Here is an 11,942-nt window from a genome sequence, read left to right on the forward strand (position 1 = left end):
GAGGGCGTGGGCGCGGCGGTCCCCCCCCACGCCGCCCCAGACTCTCGGAGTCCCGTCAGAACTCCTCCCTGTGACCCAGATAAGCTAATCTGTTCAAGCAGAGAGGCCCAGGGCCAGGGCAGGTCCCAGTCTGGGCTGGGAGGTGGGGAGGCGCAGAAGGTGGGGTCCAGGTGGGAGTTTCCCGGGACTCCGAGAGTCTTGGAAAGACTTTCCCTAGCGGCTTGGCCCCCGGCTTCTCCCAAGGACCTGGCCACCAGCCTCCGTGAAAATCTGGGAGAGTCGACACAGTTGTCAGGAGGGGTCTGGCTGAGACCAACCCCCAGGCGAATGGAGGGGAAATGGGAGCAGAGGGGCAAGGAAAGAGGGCGAGGGGCCCTGACAGGGAAATCTAGGGAGCGACCTGGGCTGCACGGTGACCAGCGGGATGGCAGGATGGGAAGGGCTCCCTGCCTGAGGAACGGGCATCTGAGAAGGACTTGGGCCGCTGGCTGGAGCAGGTCAGCCCTGCGATGGCTGGTGCTCTCAAACCAGCAGCCAGCCAGTTTCGGGCTGAGTGGGCCGGAAACTACCCACTTTATAGGTTGTGAGGCCTCGGTGCTAGACGCCTCATTAGTCCTGCGTTATGACGGGGCTCCCCCCTGGGGCCTCCAGGGGCAAGTGAGCCACCACCACTGGGGGGTTGGGTGCCTCAGCAGCGTGTCCCCGAGGTGTGAGCTCAGATGGGACACGTTCTGGGCCTCCGCCCGGCCTGCTGCTGGCCCGGGAGTGACGGGCACCAGGCTGCAGAGGGACGCGGTCAGCACGGCCGCGGGTGAGAGCCGAAGACAGCTGCTGCTGTCTCTCGGGACTGCGGCCCAGCTGGAAGTGGAAGTTGGAAGGTTAGACCACTGTAGGCACTTCCGAGTCCTGAGCAGTGAAGAGACCTCATCTTGTGGGTGAGCCAAAAGAGGAACAGAGATGGTGTCACGTCTCCTATCTGTGAGGGCTTGAGCAAGAGAAGTCACTCCTGGGCTGGTCAGATGGGATGTGGCATGACAGAGGGCAGAGGGGTAGCTGACATGACCTAGAAACTTTCTGGCCTTTGCAACTTTCTGGATGGATGGAGAGAGAGAGAGGAGGGAGGCCGAGGCGAGTCTCCTTTCATTGCCCGCCCAACCCCACCCCCAGTTCCACTCAAGCCAGGGATCTGTCAGGACTCGAGAGGTGGAAATTCTGGTTTTCCAGAGCTCCCAGTGCTGGCTCTGGCACTATGGGTACCTGGAGGGCCGCGCTCCCAGCCCAGCCGGGCTGAGCCCTCCGTTCCCCACCTCCGGGGCCTGGGGACCCCCTCCATCCCAGAGTCCGGACGCCTGGGGTTCTGCTCTGTGGCTGGCTCAAGGGTATGTGGGATGAGGCGGGTGGCTGGAGGTTGACGGTCCTGGGGACACGGATGCAGCCACCCAGGGGGACAGAGCCGAGGGAGAGGGCCAACTGCAGGAGCTCCAGGCAGTGCTGGGAGCCTGCCTGGCCCCGCATCGCCTCCCTGCAAGGAGAGGGCCAGGTAGGCCTGGGCATCGAAGACCTGCGCCCGGCTGGGGCGAGGGGAGAGGTCAGAGCAGGCCGACTCAGGCCTGCCTAGGTCATCGGAGGGCAGGGGTGAGAGTGCGGCACCAGGGTGTCCACAGATCTGAAAGTGCCGGGAGACATGGGTCCGATTAACCTGTATTTTAAGTGCAGGGATCTGCTCTTCCCGGGGCCAGGCAAGGGTTTGGGTTCTGGGCTACGGGGAAGGGAAGGAAAGGAGTAGACAGCAAGAAGGACTTCCTGAGAGTAAGGAGAGAAAAGGCAGAGCAGGGCCAGTGGTGGCCAGAGATCAGAAGGACAGGCCTGATGGCAGGACTCTGACCCCAAGGCGAGCGTGAGGCAGCCGGCTGGCGCCTGTGCATGATGGAAGCGAGACTCTGAGGGCACTCTGTAAAGGAAACTGTCCCCTCCCCGGCACCCCCACCCCCACCCCCACTTCTGCTGCCTGGGGCTCTCCCATTGGTCCCTGGGGGGGATGTGGTGAGGATGGCTCCCCCAGGGAGTGCCTGGGTGCCTGTTTCCTCAGAGCCATCTGGTGACAGCCTCCAGCTGAGCATGGCCCTCCTGGCCCTGGGCCGGGACCCTTGGAGCCTCCTGGGCCTTTTCCTCTCCCAGCTGTTTCTGCCGCTGCCGCCGACTGCAGGGGCCAGTGGGCAGGAGCCCCTGCCCAGGATCACATACCGTGCAGGTAAGGGTCACAGGGCCTCGTGCCTGCCGCCAGCCAAGCTGGAGGGGCGGAGGAAGAGAGAGCCCGAGGGACAGGGGGAGGAAAGGGACGTGGGGAGAGCCAGAGACTGAGGAAGGAGTGAAGAAACTGTGTGGCCAAAGACTGAGCGAAGGGAGGGCCCAGGGTGCTTCTCGGAGATGGTGCTTTTTCTTTCCCTCACCCCCCGGCACTTCAGAGCCCCAGCTGCTTTCACGCCCCCACGCACCCCCAAAGCCAAGGTCATCCATGGACCTGGCAGCCCGGGACACGACAGGCGCATGGCAACCACACAGATCACACCGGACCATGCCGTGTCCAGTACCACGGACACCAGGAATAAGAGAGTCAAGGCAGCCCATTGGGGTATGGGCACTGTCGGCTGGTTTCTTGCTGAGGCTGTGGGGGCCGCTGGCCCTCCCACCTCCAGGGAGAAGGCTCAGGGAAGGACTTGGGCCCTGCAGGAGGTGTGGGCGCAGGGTCTCCTGAGCATCTGTGTTGGGTGCTGGAATTACCAACAGAGACAAGACTCGGCCCTGCTCAGGGTGCTCGCCGGCCTGAGCGGGGAGGCAGGTGAGCAGCCAGCTGTGCTAAGGGTGGTCAGCTCAGTGAGCAAAGGACTTACACAGCTCTGAGGGAGGCCACCCCTTCCGGCACCTTGCCAACTTCTCCTTCTGGTCCTGAGATGGTCAGAGCTTCCAAAGGTGACGCTTGGCTAGGCGGTCCTCTAACTAGGGCCAAGGTGCGCATGCGCCCGTGAGGGGACGGAGCAGCTTGTCCCTGTCGCTGGTGTGCCCCCTGGGAGCCAGCTCACCCCCACCCCCCCAGGTGACATCCAGGCAAGCCCACAGGGGCCTTTGAAGACATATGTGTCTGCTCTGCTCAGCCTGTGGCTGTGATTCTAGTGGTCGAATTTCCTGCTAGAGGAGGGGAAAGAGGGTTGGTGAGTGTGACCCTACAAGCCACACCGTCCTGTCTGTGGCTCCCAGGATCTTCCTGTCTGTCTGTCTGCCTTCTGCTCCCCTGCTCCTCCCTGGGGGAGGACCAGCGCCTCCTTCCCCTGCCCCCTTCGCCCCTCCTTCGCCCCTCCGAGGCCTGGAAGAGTGTCCACGTGCCTCGCTCTATTTCCCGTCCCTTTGTCTGTCTCTTGGGTGCAGGCCACCTTCCCCAGCCCCAGGCTGTCATTAGCCTGTCTCTGGCTGCCTCTTCTCTCCCCTGTGGGCTCAACACAGAGCTCCTACACCACCAGCAGGCAGGGTGGGGGGAGGGGGAGGGGGAGCTGCCGATGGAGAGCGGGTCCAGCTGCCAAGGCCTGGGGAACACACTCTGCCAACCCTCCCCCCACACCTTGACCTCAGAAGTCAGTTGCCTGCCCACCCACTCCTCATCACTCACCCCTTCTCATCACTTCCCAACAGGGGAGGGACGCAGGGCTCTCAGCCTCTTCCACCAGAAGGGCCTCCAGGATTTCGACACTCTGCTCTTGAGTGGTGACGGAGGCACTCTCTATGTGGGGGCTCGAGAGGCCATTCTGGCCTTGGATATCCAGGACCCGGGGATGCCAAAGCTGAAGAGCATGGTGAGGAGGCCGGGGACAAAGGGTGTGGGCTGGGGGTGAGGGGGGCTGACAGCTGCCCCGTGCCTGGACCGCCCATGCGTGACTCACTGCCCAAGTGCTGTCAGCCCCAACCGGCGGTAACCAGCAATTCCCGCTACATATATCCGGTCTGGAGAACAGAGAAGAAACCCAGTAGTGGCCTCACTATTTGCTGCTATCATGCATCCTGGCTGAATGATATTAATTGCTAAAATGGCTGATACAGAAATCATTGACATATGACAGAAATACTGACTCAAATTATATCAATAATCTGATATCCACCCACTGGTAGAAATCACCGAGACTTCTGTATTAAATTATAGTCACCCTACTAATGGGACAATGTGAGGAAGAAAGGGGGAAGGAAGGAAAGAAGGAGGGAGGGAGCGAGCAATTACTGAGCACCTTCCTTGTTGTGTCTCTCAGTGCGTGGTCTGTGGGCCACCTGAGCATATGGGATGCTGGTTGAAAATGCAGATTCTCTGAGGTGTGAGCCAGGAACTGACATTTTGAACAATTTCCCCAGGAAATGTGTGGTTTGTCAACTGCTGCTCTGCACAGCACGCACTGCGTTAGGTATTTTATGTATGTTCCTGGTTGTGCCCTCCAGAAGCTTGTGAGGTTGACTAGGACCACTCAACCAGTAAGGGGCTGAGCCTGGATTCAAACTCAGGTCTGGTTCCACAGGATGTGTGCTCCCACAGAGCTGCGTCCTGAGGAACACCAGTATCGTCAGAATAGTAGCCATGGTCACGGACTGCGGTTATTAGAGCTCATGTCACTGACCGCCATGCCTGCTGGTGGCTTCCAACTAGACACAAGGAGAGGACAGCAGGTCAAAGCTAGAGCGCAAGACCTCACATCCTCTCCCTCCCGACCCCCCGCTGCAGATACCCTGGCCAGCCAGTGACCGAAAAAAGAGTGAGTGCGCCTTTAAGAAGAAGAGCAATGAGGTAAGTGGAGGTGGGGGTTTAGGGGCAGAGAACCCCGGTCCCCAGACCATCACTGGAGGACGTCAGGTTGGGCAGGTAGCGGAGGAGGCTTCTTTCCATGGTGATCGTCCGCGCCACGTTCTGTGACGACGTCCAGGGACTGCCTCAGCAATCCCGGGCCCTCTCCCCGCTGGGAAGTGGGGGGCAGCCCGTGGGGCCCCGGTGTGTGGGGCAAGTGGCCAGACACCTGGATTCTCTGTCTCCCCAGACCCAGTGCTTCAACTTTATCCGTGTCCTGGTCTCTTTGAACGCCACCCACCTATATACCTGTGGCACCTTCGCCTTCAGCCCCGCTTGTACCTTCATTGTGAGTCACGGCACCCAGTGCTCAGACCCAAGCATCCCTTCTCACACCTAACCCCCCTCCTCTCGAGCTCTGGAAAACCCTTCTCTCCCGGATGTGGGACGCTCATGAGCTTCCTGGCCCCAATTCCCCTCCACGTCCCTCTCCCTCCCTCACGCCCCTCATTTCCCAGACATGAGACTCTGGCGTTCTGGCCCCCAGCCTCTCCCCCCCTTTAGGAACTCCAAGATTCTTACCTGTTGCCCATCTCCGAGGACAAGGTTGTGGAGGGGAAAGGCCAAAGCCCCTTTGACCCTGCCCATAAGCACACGGCTGTCTTGGCAGGTGAATATCGGGCTCCTGGCATCTGCTTTCCCGGGTCATTCTGTGAAATATGGAAGCTGACAGTTTCCTGAAAGGCAGGGGACAGAGGGAGGGGAAGCCAGGAGCCTCTGAACACCAGATCAGAGGGAGACTCAGCACCCCAACCACCAGCTCCTGCTGATGCTGCCACAAAGGAGGTGGAGAGGGAGAGGTAGAGAGAGGTTCACATAGGTCTGGGAAGGGTCTTGGGCAGAGAAGAGGCCTGAGGTTCGGCCATTTGTTCCATAGAGCTTACAGAGAAATCACCATCTGTGTCCTCCCAGACAGACTCCCCACCTTGGCTTCCTGGACGAGGTGGCCCTTGGCTTTTGAGTGGGACCTCGAAAGATAGGTAGATGCGCAGGGAAGATGTTCCAGGAAGAGAAGGGTGGGACCAAGGTGTGGAAACAGAAAACACAGCCACCTCTGGAAGAAAGAGTGATTCTACTTGGCACGTGGTTCAGCTGGGTGTGTGAGGGGGCAGTGAGAGAAAGGTTGGACAAGGCCAGCACACAGAAGGACATGAGGGGTGGCTCCTCCCTGCGGCAGGGTTCCCTAACAACAGTGCTCAGTGGGGTCTGCCAGCTGGGCTATGGGCGCCACAGGAAGGTGGAGGGCACAGGAAGGGGGCCGGAGACCCATGTCGGTACTGGCCTGGGTCAGAGGCAGGTCTGAGGAGGGCAGAGGCCCCCTCCAACCGGGAAGCCTCCCGCCCTCTCCCCTAGATGGGATGCTCTATTCTGGCACCATGAACAACTTCCTGGGCAGCGAGCCCATCCTGATCCGCACGCTGGGACCCCAGCCCGTCCTCAAGACCGACAATTTCCTCCGCTGGCTGCAGCGTAAGGACCCGAGCCCCCAGCACAGGTCTGGCCCTGCCCCGAGCGCGGGGACCCGGCCGGGCCCGAGAGCCGCGTTCCTGCACTCCGCCGTCCTCCGTGCAGAGGCCCCTCTGTGCCGGGCGGCCCTGTTCGGGGGGGTGCAGTTCCCGACCCCGTGAAGCGACGGGAGCAGGCGCCCCCAGGGCCACCCCTGGCCAGCCGCGGGGCATCCCGTCGGGCGGCCTGCCGCTGCAGAACCGGCCTTGGGGTGTCCCAAACTTAAGCCTATGTGCCCCGCCCCGCAGCGGACGCCTCCTTCGTGGCAGCCATCCCTTCGACCCATTTCGTCTACTTCTTCTTCGAGGAGACAGCCAGCGAGTTCGAGTTCTTCGAGAAGCTCCACACGTCCCGGGTGGCCAGAGTCTGCAAGGTCTGCGGCCGGGAGGGGGGCGGGGCTGGCCGTGGAGGGAGCCAATGGGGAGGTGGCAGAGGCGGGACCGAGCGCCCAGGGCCCAGTGGGGGCGGGGGCGGGGCGTTCCTGACTCCGCCCCCCGCGGCCCTAGAACGACGTGGGCGGGGACAAGCTGCTGCAGAAGAAATGGACCACCTTCTTGAAGGCCCAGCTGCTATGCTCGCAGCCCGGGCAGCTGCCCTTCAACGTCATCCGCCATGCCGTCCTGCTGCCCGCCGCTGCCTCCGCCGAGCCCCGCGTCTATGCGGCCTTCAGCTCTCAGTGGTGAGCAGCGCGGCGGGGACGCGGGGCCTGCACGCGGGTTGTGGGGTCCAGAGCGCTCACTCCACGCACTTCACCTAGGAAGGCATGTGCCCGTCACCACGTCCCAGGAATCTGACTCATGCCCTTCGTGTAGATGGGAAAGATAAAGCTCAAAGAGGTTCTTACTCCTTTATACCCTGCCGGGTTCCAAAAAGGGTAGGAGGCAGCTCACGGAAGGCAAACACTGAGACCAGATAAGATCAAACCGATGAGGAAATGGGAGTAAAAGGAGAATAAGAAGGCAGGGATAGGGTCAGCACATCACAAATGTTTGTCATTTATGCAGTGTTGGGATGCTGGTTACAAATTTAGCTCTGAGCTTCCTATGGCCAGAGCAAAGAGGGAAACACCATCAGTGTCACTAAGATAAAAATAGTCATTGCTTGGAGGCTGAGAAAAGTTCATTGCATCAAAATATCTGGCCCCACAGTGTTTAGGTGTCTGCTGTCCGTGGGTCAGATACCAAAGATATCTGCTGTAAGCAGGGGCTGGTATCAGTGGCATCCAGAACTGAGAACATGGTGTGTGCCACAATCAGGTTAAAGAGAACAAGAGAAACCTGTCTCCACAGACCAGGGCTAAAGGAATAGAAGTAGCCTCATAGTCGGGCTCTGGTTGGTTGTCTGAGGATCAAGAATCCAGGGGACCCAAAGGAGCAGAGCTTCATCTGGAGCCTGTCAGGATCTAGTTACATTGCCCCTCCCATGGGTACAGCTCAGCCTGGGCAAGACAGGCAGGAGCCACCCCAAGACCCGAAACCCAATTAATTGTCCTTAAGGATAATCCTAAGATGGGCCAGAGTCAAGGGCTCTCCTAGCCCTTATCACCACGGCTGGGGGGAAGGTAGGCAGCAGTAGGCCAATCCGGCCCTCCACACTCCTGCCCTCCAGGGCTTTCTCACAAGGGTGGGTGAGGGCTGGAGGGGGAGCTTCATGGTAGAGCAGAGATGACCATGTCCCCTTGGGCTATCCCCAGGCAGATCGGTGGGACCAGGAGCTCTGCTGTCTGTGCCTTCTCTCTCAAGGACATCAAGCGTGTCTTTGAGGGCAAGTACAAGGAGTTGAACAAAGAGACTTCACGCTGGACTACTTATGGGGTCCCCGAGATCAGTCCCCGACCAGGCAGCGTGAGTACGACCCCCGGCACTGAGCAACCCTCTGCCGCCACTGATACACACATATCACACATATCAAAGTATCTGTCATGGCACAATAAATGTCCAATAAATGTTAGTGCTCCCTGCCCTAACCAGTCCTGTCTGCTCAGATACACACCTGCTCCAGTGGCCCACATCCCATAGGTGTCCAGCCCATCCTACACACAGAGTGCCCCCTCTGCTAAGTGCACCCCAAATACCTGGGTGTATCCTTGGGGAAACAAGGGAGCGTGGGCTGTGCCAAGGACTGCCTACGCTTCATCTGCATTTCTTATTTAACTTTTGTGTTTTGATCAGAGTTGTATATGGCCACCATTAACAGAACCCTATAGATCTACACAGTCAGTTACCAAAAACGGCCCTATGCCCTGTCTTCCACTTTTCCCTCTCTAGAGGGACAACCACCTTCAACTCTCTTAGCTGATACTTTTGGTATTTATCTCCAAATCTCTAACATACTTTTTTTTTTAAAGATTTTATTTATTTATTTGAGAGAGAGAATGACATAGAGATAGCATGAGAGGGGGGAGGGTCAGAGGGAGAAGCAGACTCCCCGCCGAGCAGGGAGCCCGATGCGGGACTCGATCCTGGGACCCCAGGACCATGACCTGAGCCAAAGGCAGTCGCCCAACCAACTGAGCCACCCAGGCGCCCTCTAACATACTTTTATTACTACTTCTTGATGTTTCAGTTTCAGGCAGGATCTATTGAATTCCCATTCTGGATGGTGAGGATTTACCTGTGCCCCCCACCCCCACCCAGTTATGTATGTGCCTGTAGCAACCAGCAAGAACTGTTCTGGGGCATCTGTTTCCAAATTCATGTGCGCTGACATGACGCTGGTGGCCCAAGACCAGCCATGGTGGGAGTATGAGCCACGGCAGTCAACAAACAACGAGTCAGGGCTCCCTGACCCCCACCGCAACTGCTTTACCAGCACACCACTGCACCCACCCCTCATCTCCCAACATAGTTTTATAATAATTTTGGTTAGATCAGTGTTTAGATTAGGACTCATGCACAGCTGAGCCAAGGAGCAGGCCCTGATTACTTTTCCTTTTTGCATAATTTAAGACTTTCCCTGGGGTTAGTAATTATCTCTCTTCTTTTTCTTTCTTTCTGTTTTCTTCTTTTACTTTCTTAATTTTCTTTTCTTTTCTTTCTTTTCTTTTTTGGCTTGCTTTGTTTTCTAAGCTCTAAACATTAATTCAACCCCAAACTCTTCCTCAATGATCTGCATCTCTCTGAAGACAGATCCGTTAGGCATTCTAACAGTTTCGTCTTCCTGGAGATTGTTCCTGTCTGCTGCAGTCTGGACCTCCGTCCCGGGCACCGCCACCATCCTGGTATTTCCCTTCTCGTCATTCTGGGCATTTCCTTTGTATCTCTCTGTGACATCCTTATGTTTCTTACATCCCATGGCTTCTTCTTTTTTTTTTTTCACTATCTTTATTTTTTTAAGATTTTTATTTTTAAGTAATCTCTACCCCCATCATGGCTCAAACTCACAACCCTGAGATCAAGACTCACATGCTCTTGCGACTGAGCTGGCCGGGCCCCCCTTTTTCTTACTTTCTTATTTTAGTGGAGCAGAGCCTCCATAGGTTCCTGAAAGAGATACATGGCAGGTACATTTTTTTAGACTGAATGTCTGAAAATGTCTTTATTCTACTTTTGCATTTGATAGTTTGATATGTGCATGTAATTCTAGACTAGAAATAATCTTCCTGCAAAACTTTGAAGGCTTGCCTTGTTATCTTCAAGGGGATGGACGTCCAGAGTTCTTTCGATTCTTAAGTCTCTGAAAGTCCCCGTTCTCACTGGAATCTAGTAGTGCCTTTTCTTTGTCCTTAGCTGTTCTGAAATTTCACGGTATTGCACTTTGATGGGACTCTATTCCTTTATTTTGCTGGATGTTCAACCTACCCCTTCAGCCTGGAAGTTTAGTTCCTTCAGTTTGAAGTTTTCTTGAACAATTTCCTCCTATTATGTTTTCATTTAACAAGTATTTTTCGAGGCTGCCTGCCACTGTTCCAAGCTCTGGGGGACACAGCAGTGAACGAAGTGGACAGAAGTCCCTTCCCTCATGGAGCAGACTCTCATGGTAGGATGTTTTCTCACTTCTTACTGGGCCTCCTGGACCGGTCCGCTCCCTCTTTAAATCCCAACCAGTTTCCCAAGCCTTGGTTTTGCCCTACTTTCTGGGAGAGTGTCTCAATTTTATCTGCAAATCCTTCTATCGGATTTTTAATTCCTGCTAAAATATTTAATTTCCTAGATTTTTTTGAGCTTTTTTTAGCCTTTTTTAAAAAATATTTTATTTATTTATTTGACAGAGAGAGAGAGAGAGACAGAGAGCACGCACAAGCAGGGGGAGCAGCAGAGGGAAGAGGAAAAGCAGGCTCTCTGTTGGGCAGGGAGCCCGACGCAGGGCTCGATCCCAGGACCCCAGCTGGGATCATGACCTGAGCTGAAGGCAGATGTTTAACTGCCTGAGCCACCCAGGCGCCCCTTTTTGAGCTTTGAATCTCTCTCTCTCTTTTTTTTTTAAAGACTTTATTTATTTATTTGACAGAGAGAGACACAGCGAGAGAGGGAACACAAGCAGGGGCGGTGGGAGTGGGAGACAGAGAAACAGGCTCCCCGCCGAGCAGGGAGCCCGATGCGGGGCTCCATCCCAGGACCCCGGGACCATGACCTGAGCCGAAGGCAGGCGCTTAACGACTGAGCCACCCAGGTGCCCCATATTTATTTATTTTTTAAAGATTTTATTTATTTATTTGTCAGAGAGAGAGCACAAGCAGGGGGAGCGGCAGGCAGAGGGAGAGGGAGAAGCAGGCTTCCCACCGAGCAGGGAGCCCGATGCGGGGCTCGATCCCAGGACCCCGGGACCATGACCTGAGCCGAAGGCAGACGCTTAACGACTGAGCCACCCAGGCGCCCCTGAATATCTCTTTTATAAAAACATTCTACTCTAGTTTGTTGTTATTTAAACAGGTGAAATTTTCCGACCTGGCTCATGCCATTCAATTTCCATTTCTGTCGATCACACAGTGGTATAAAGCAGCAAAACTGGGGGCACCGGGTGGCACTTGGTTTCGGCTCAGGTCATGATCTCAGGGTCTTGAGATCAAGCCCCACGTTGGGCTCCATGCTCAGTGGGGAGTTTGCTTGAGATTCTCTCTCTCCCTCTCCCTTTGCCCCTCCCCCTGCTGTCTCTCTCTCTCTCTAAAATAAAGAAATCTTTTTTTAAAAAAACAGCAAAACTGAAGGGGGGATGATTGATGTGTATGTTCTAAATTGCTTTGAAGGGTCTCATTTGAGATAATTTGCCTAAGAATCTTGATCTTTTTAATTTAATTTTATTTAATTTATTATTTATAAATTTGTGTCCCTGTTTATTTATTTATTTATTTTAAGATTTTATTTATTTATTTGAGAGAGAGCACATGAGAGGGGGGAGGGTCAGAGGGAGAAGCAGGCACCCTGCCGAGCAGGGAGCCCGATGCGGGACTCGATCCCGGGACTCCAGGATCATGACCTGAGCTGAAGGCAGTCGCTCAACCAACTGAGCCACCCAGGCGCCCAAGAATCTTGATCTTTTTTAAATATTTGGAAACATCCAATAAAAATGGAAAGAAAGGGGTGCCTGGGTGGCTCAGTCGTTAAGCGTCTGCCTTCGGCTC

At 55.9% G+C, this 11,942-nt stretch overlaps 1 protein-coding gene across 1 annotated transcript in view; it reads left to right on the top strand.

Moving 5' to 3' along the window:
* Positions 1 to 927: 927 nt before the first annotated feature.
* The window catches only part of SEMA4A (semaphorin 4A), a 19,941-nt gene continuing 8,926 nt past the window's right edge, over positions 928 to 11,942 (top strand). Inside the window, exons 1-10 of the mRNA XM_044916267.1 lie at positions 928 to 935; positions 2,090 to 2,251; positions 3,685 to 3,845; positions 4,757 to 4,819; positions 5,067 to 5,165; positions 5,381 to 5,486; positions 6,230 to 6,346; positions 6,631 to 6,755; positions 6,889 to 7,061; positions 8,076 to 8,234. Of these exons, the coding sequence (XP_044772202.1) occupies positions 2,119 to 2,251; positions 3,685 to 3,845; positions 4,757 to 4,819; positions 5,067 to 5,165; positions 5,381 to 5,486; positions 6,230 to 6,346; positions 6,631 to 6,755; positions 6,889 to 7,061; positions 8,076 to 8,234 (1,136 nt within the window). The 5' untranslated portion in view covers positions 928 to 935; positions 2,090 to 2,118. The remainder of the gene's footprint in view (positions 936 to 2,089; positions 2,252 to 3,684; positions 3,846 to 4,756; positions 4,820 to 5,066; positions 5,166 to 5,380; positions 5,487 to 6,229; positions 6,347 to 6,630; positions 6,756 to 6,888; positions 7,062 to 8,075; positions 8,235 to 11,942) is intronic.

This window comes from Neomonachus schauinslandi, chromosome 6 (genome assembly GCF_002201575.2).
Source record: "Neomonachus schauinslandi chromosome 6, ASM220157v2, whole genome shotgun sequence".
NCBI lineage: Eukaryota > Metazoa > Chordata > Mammalia > Carnivora > Phocidae > Neomonachus > Neomonachus schauinslandi.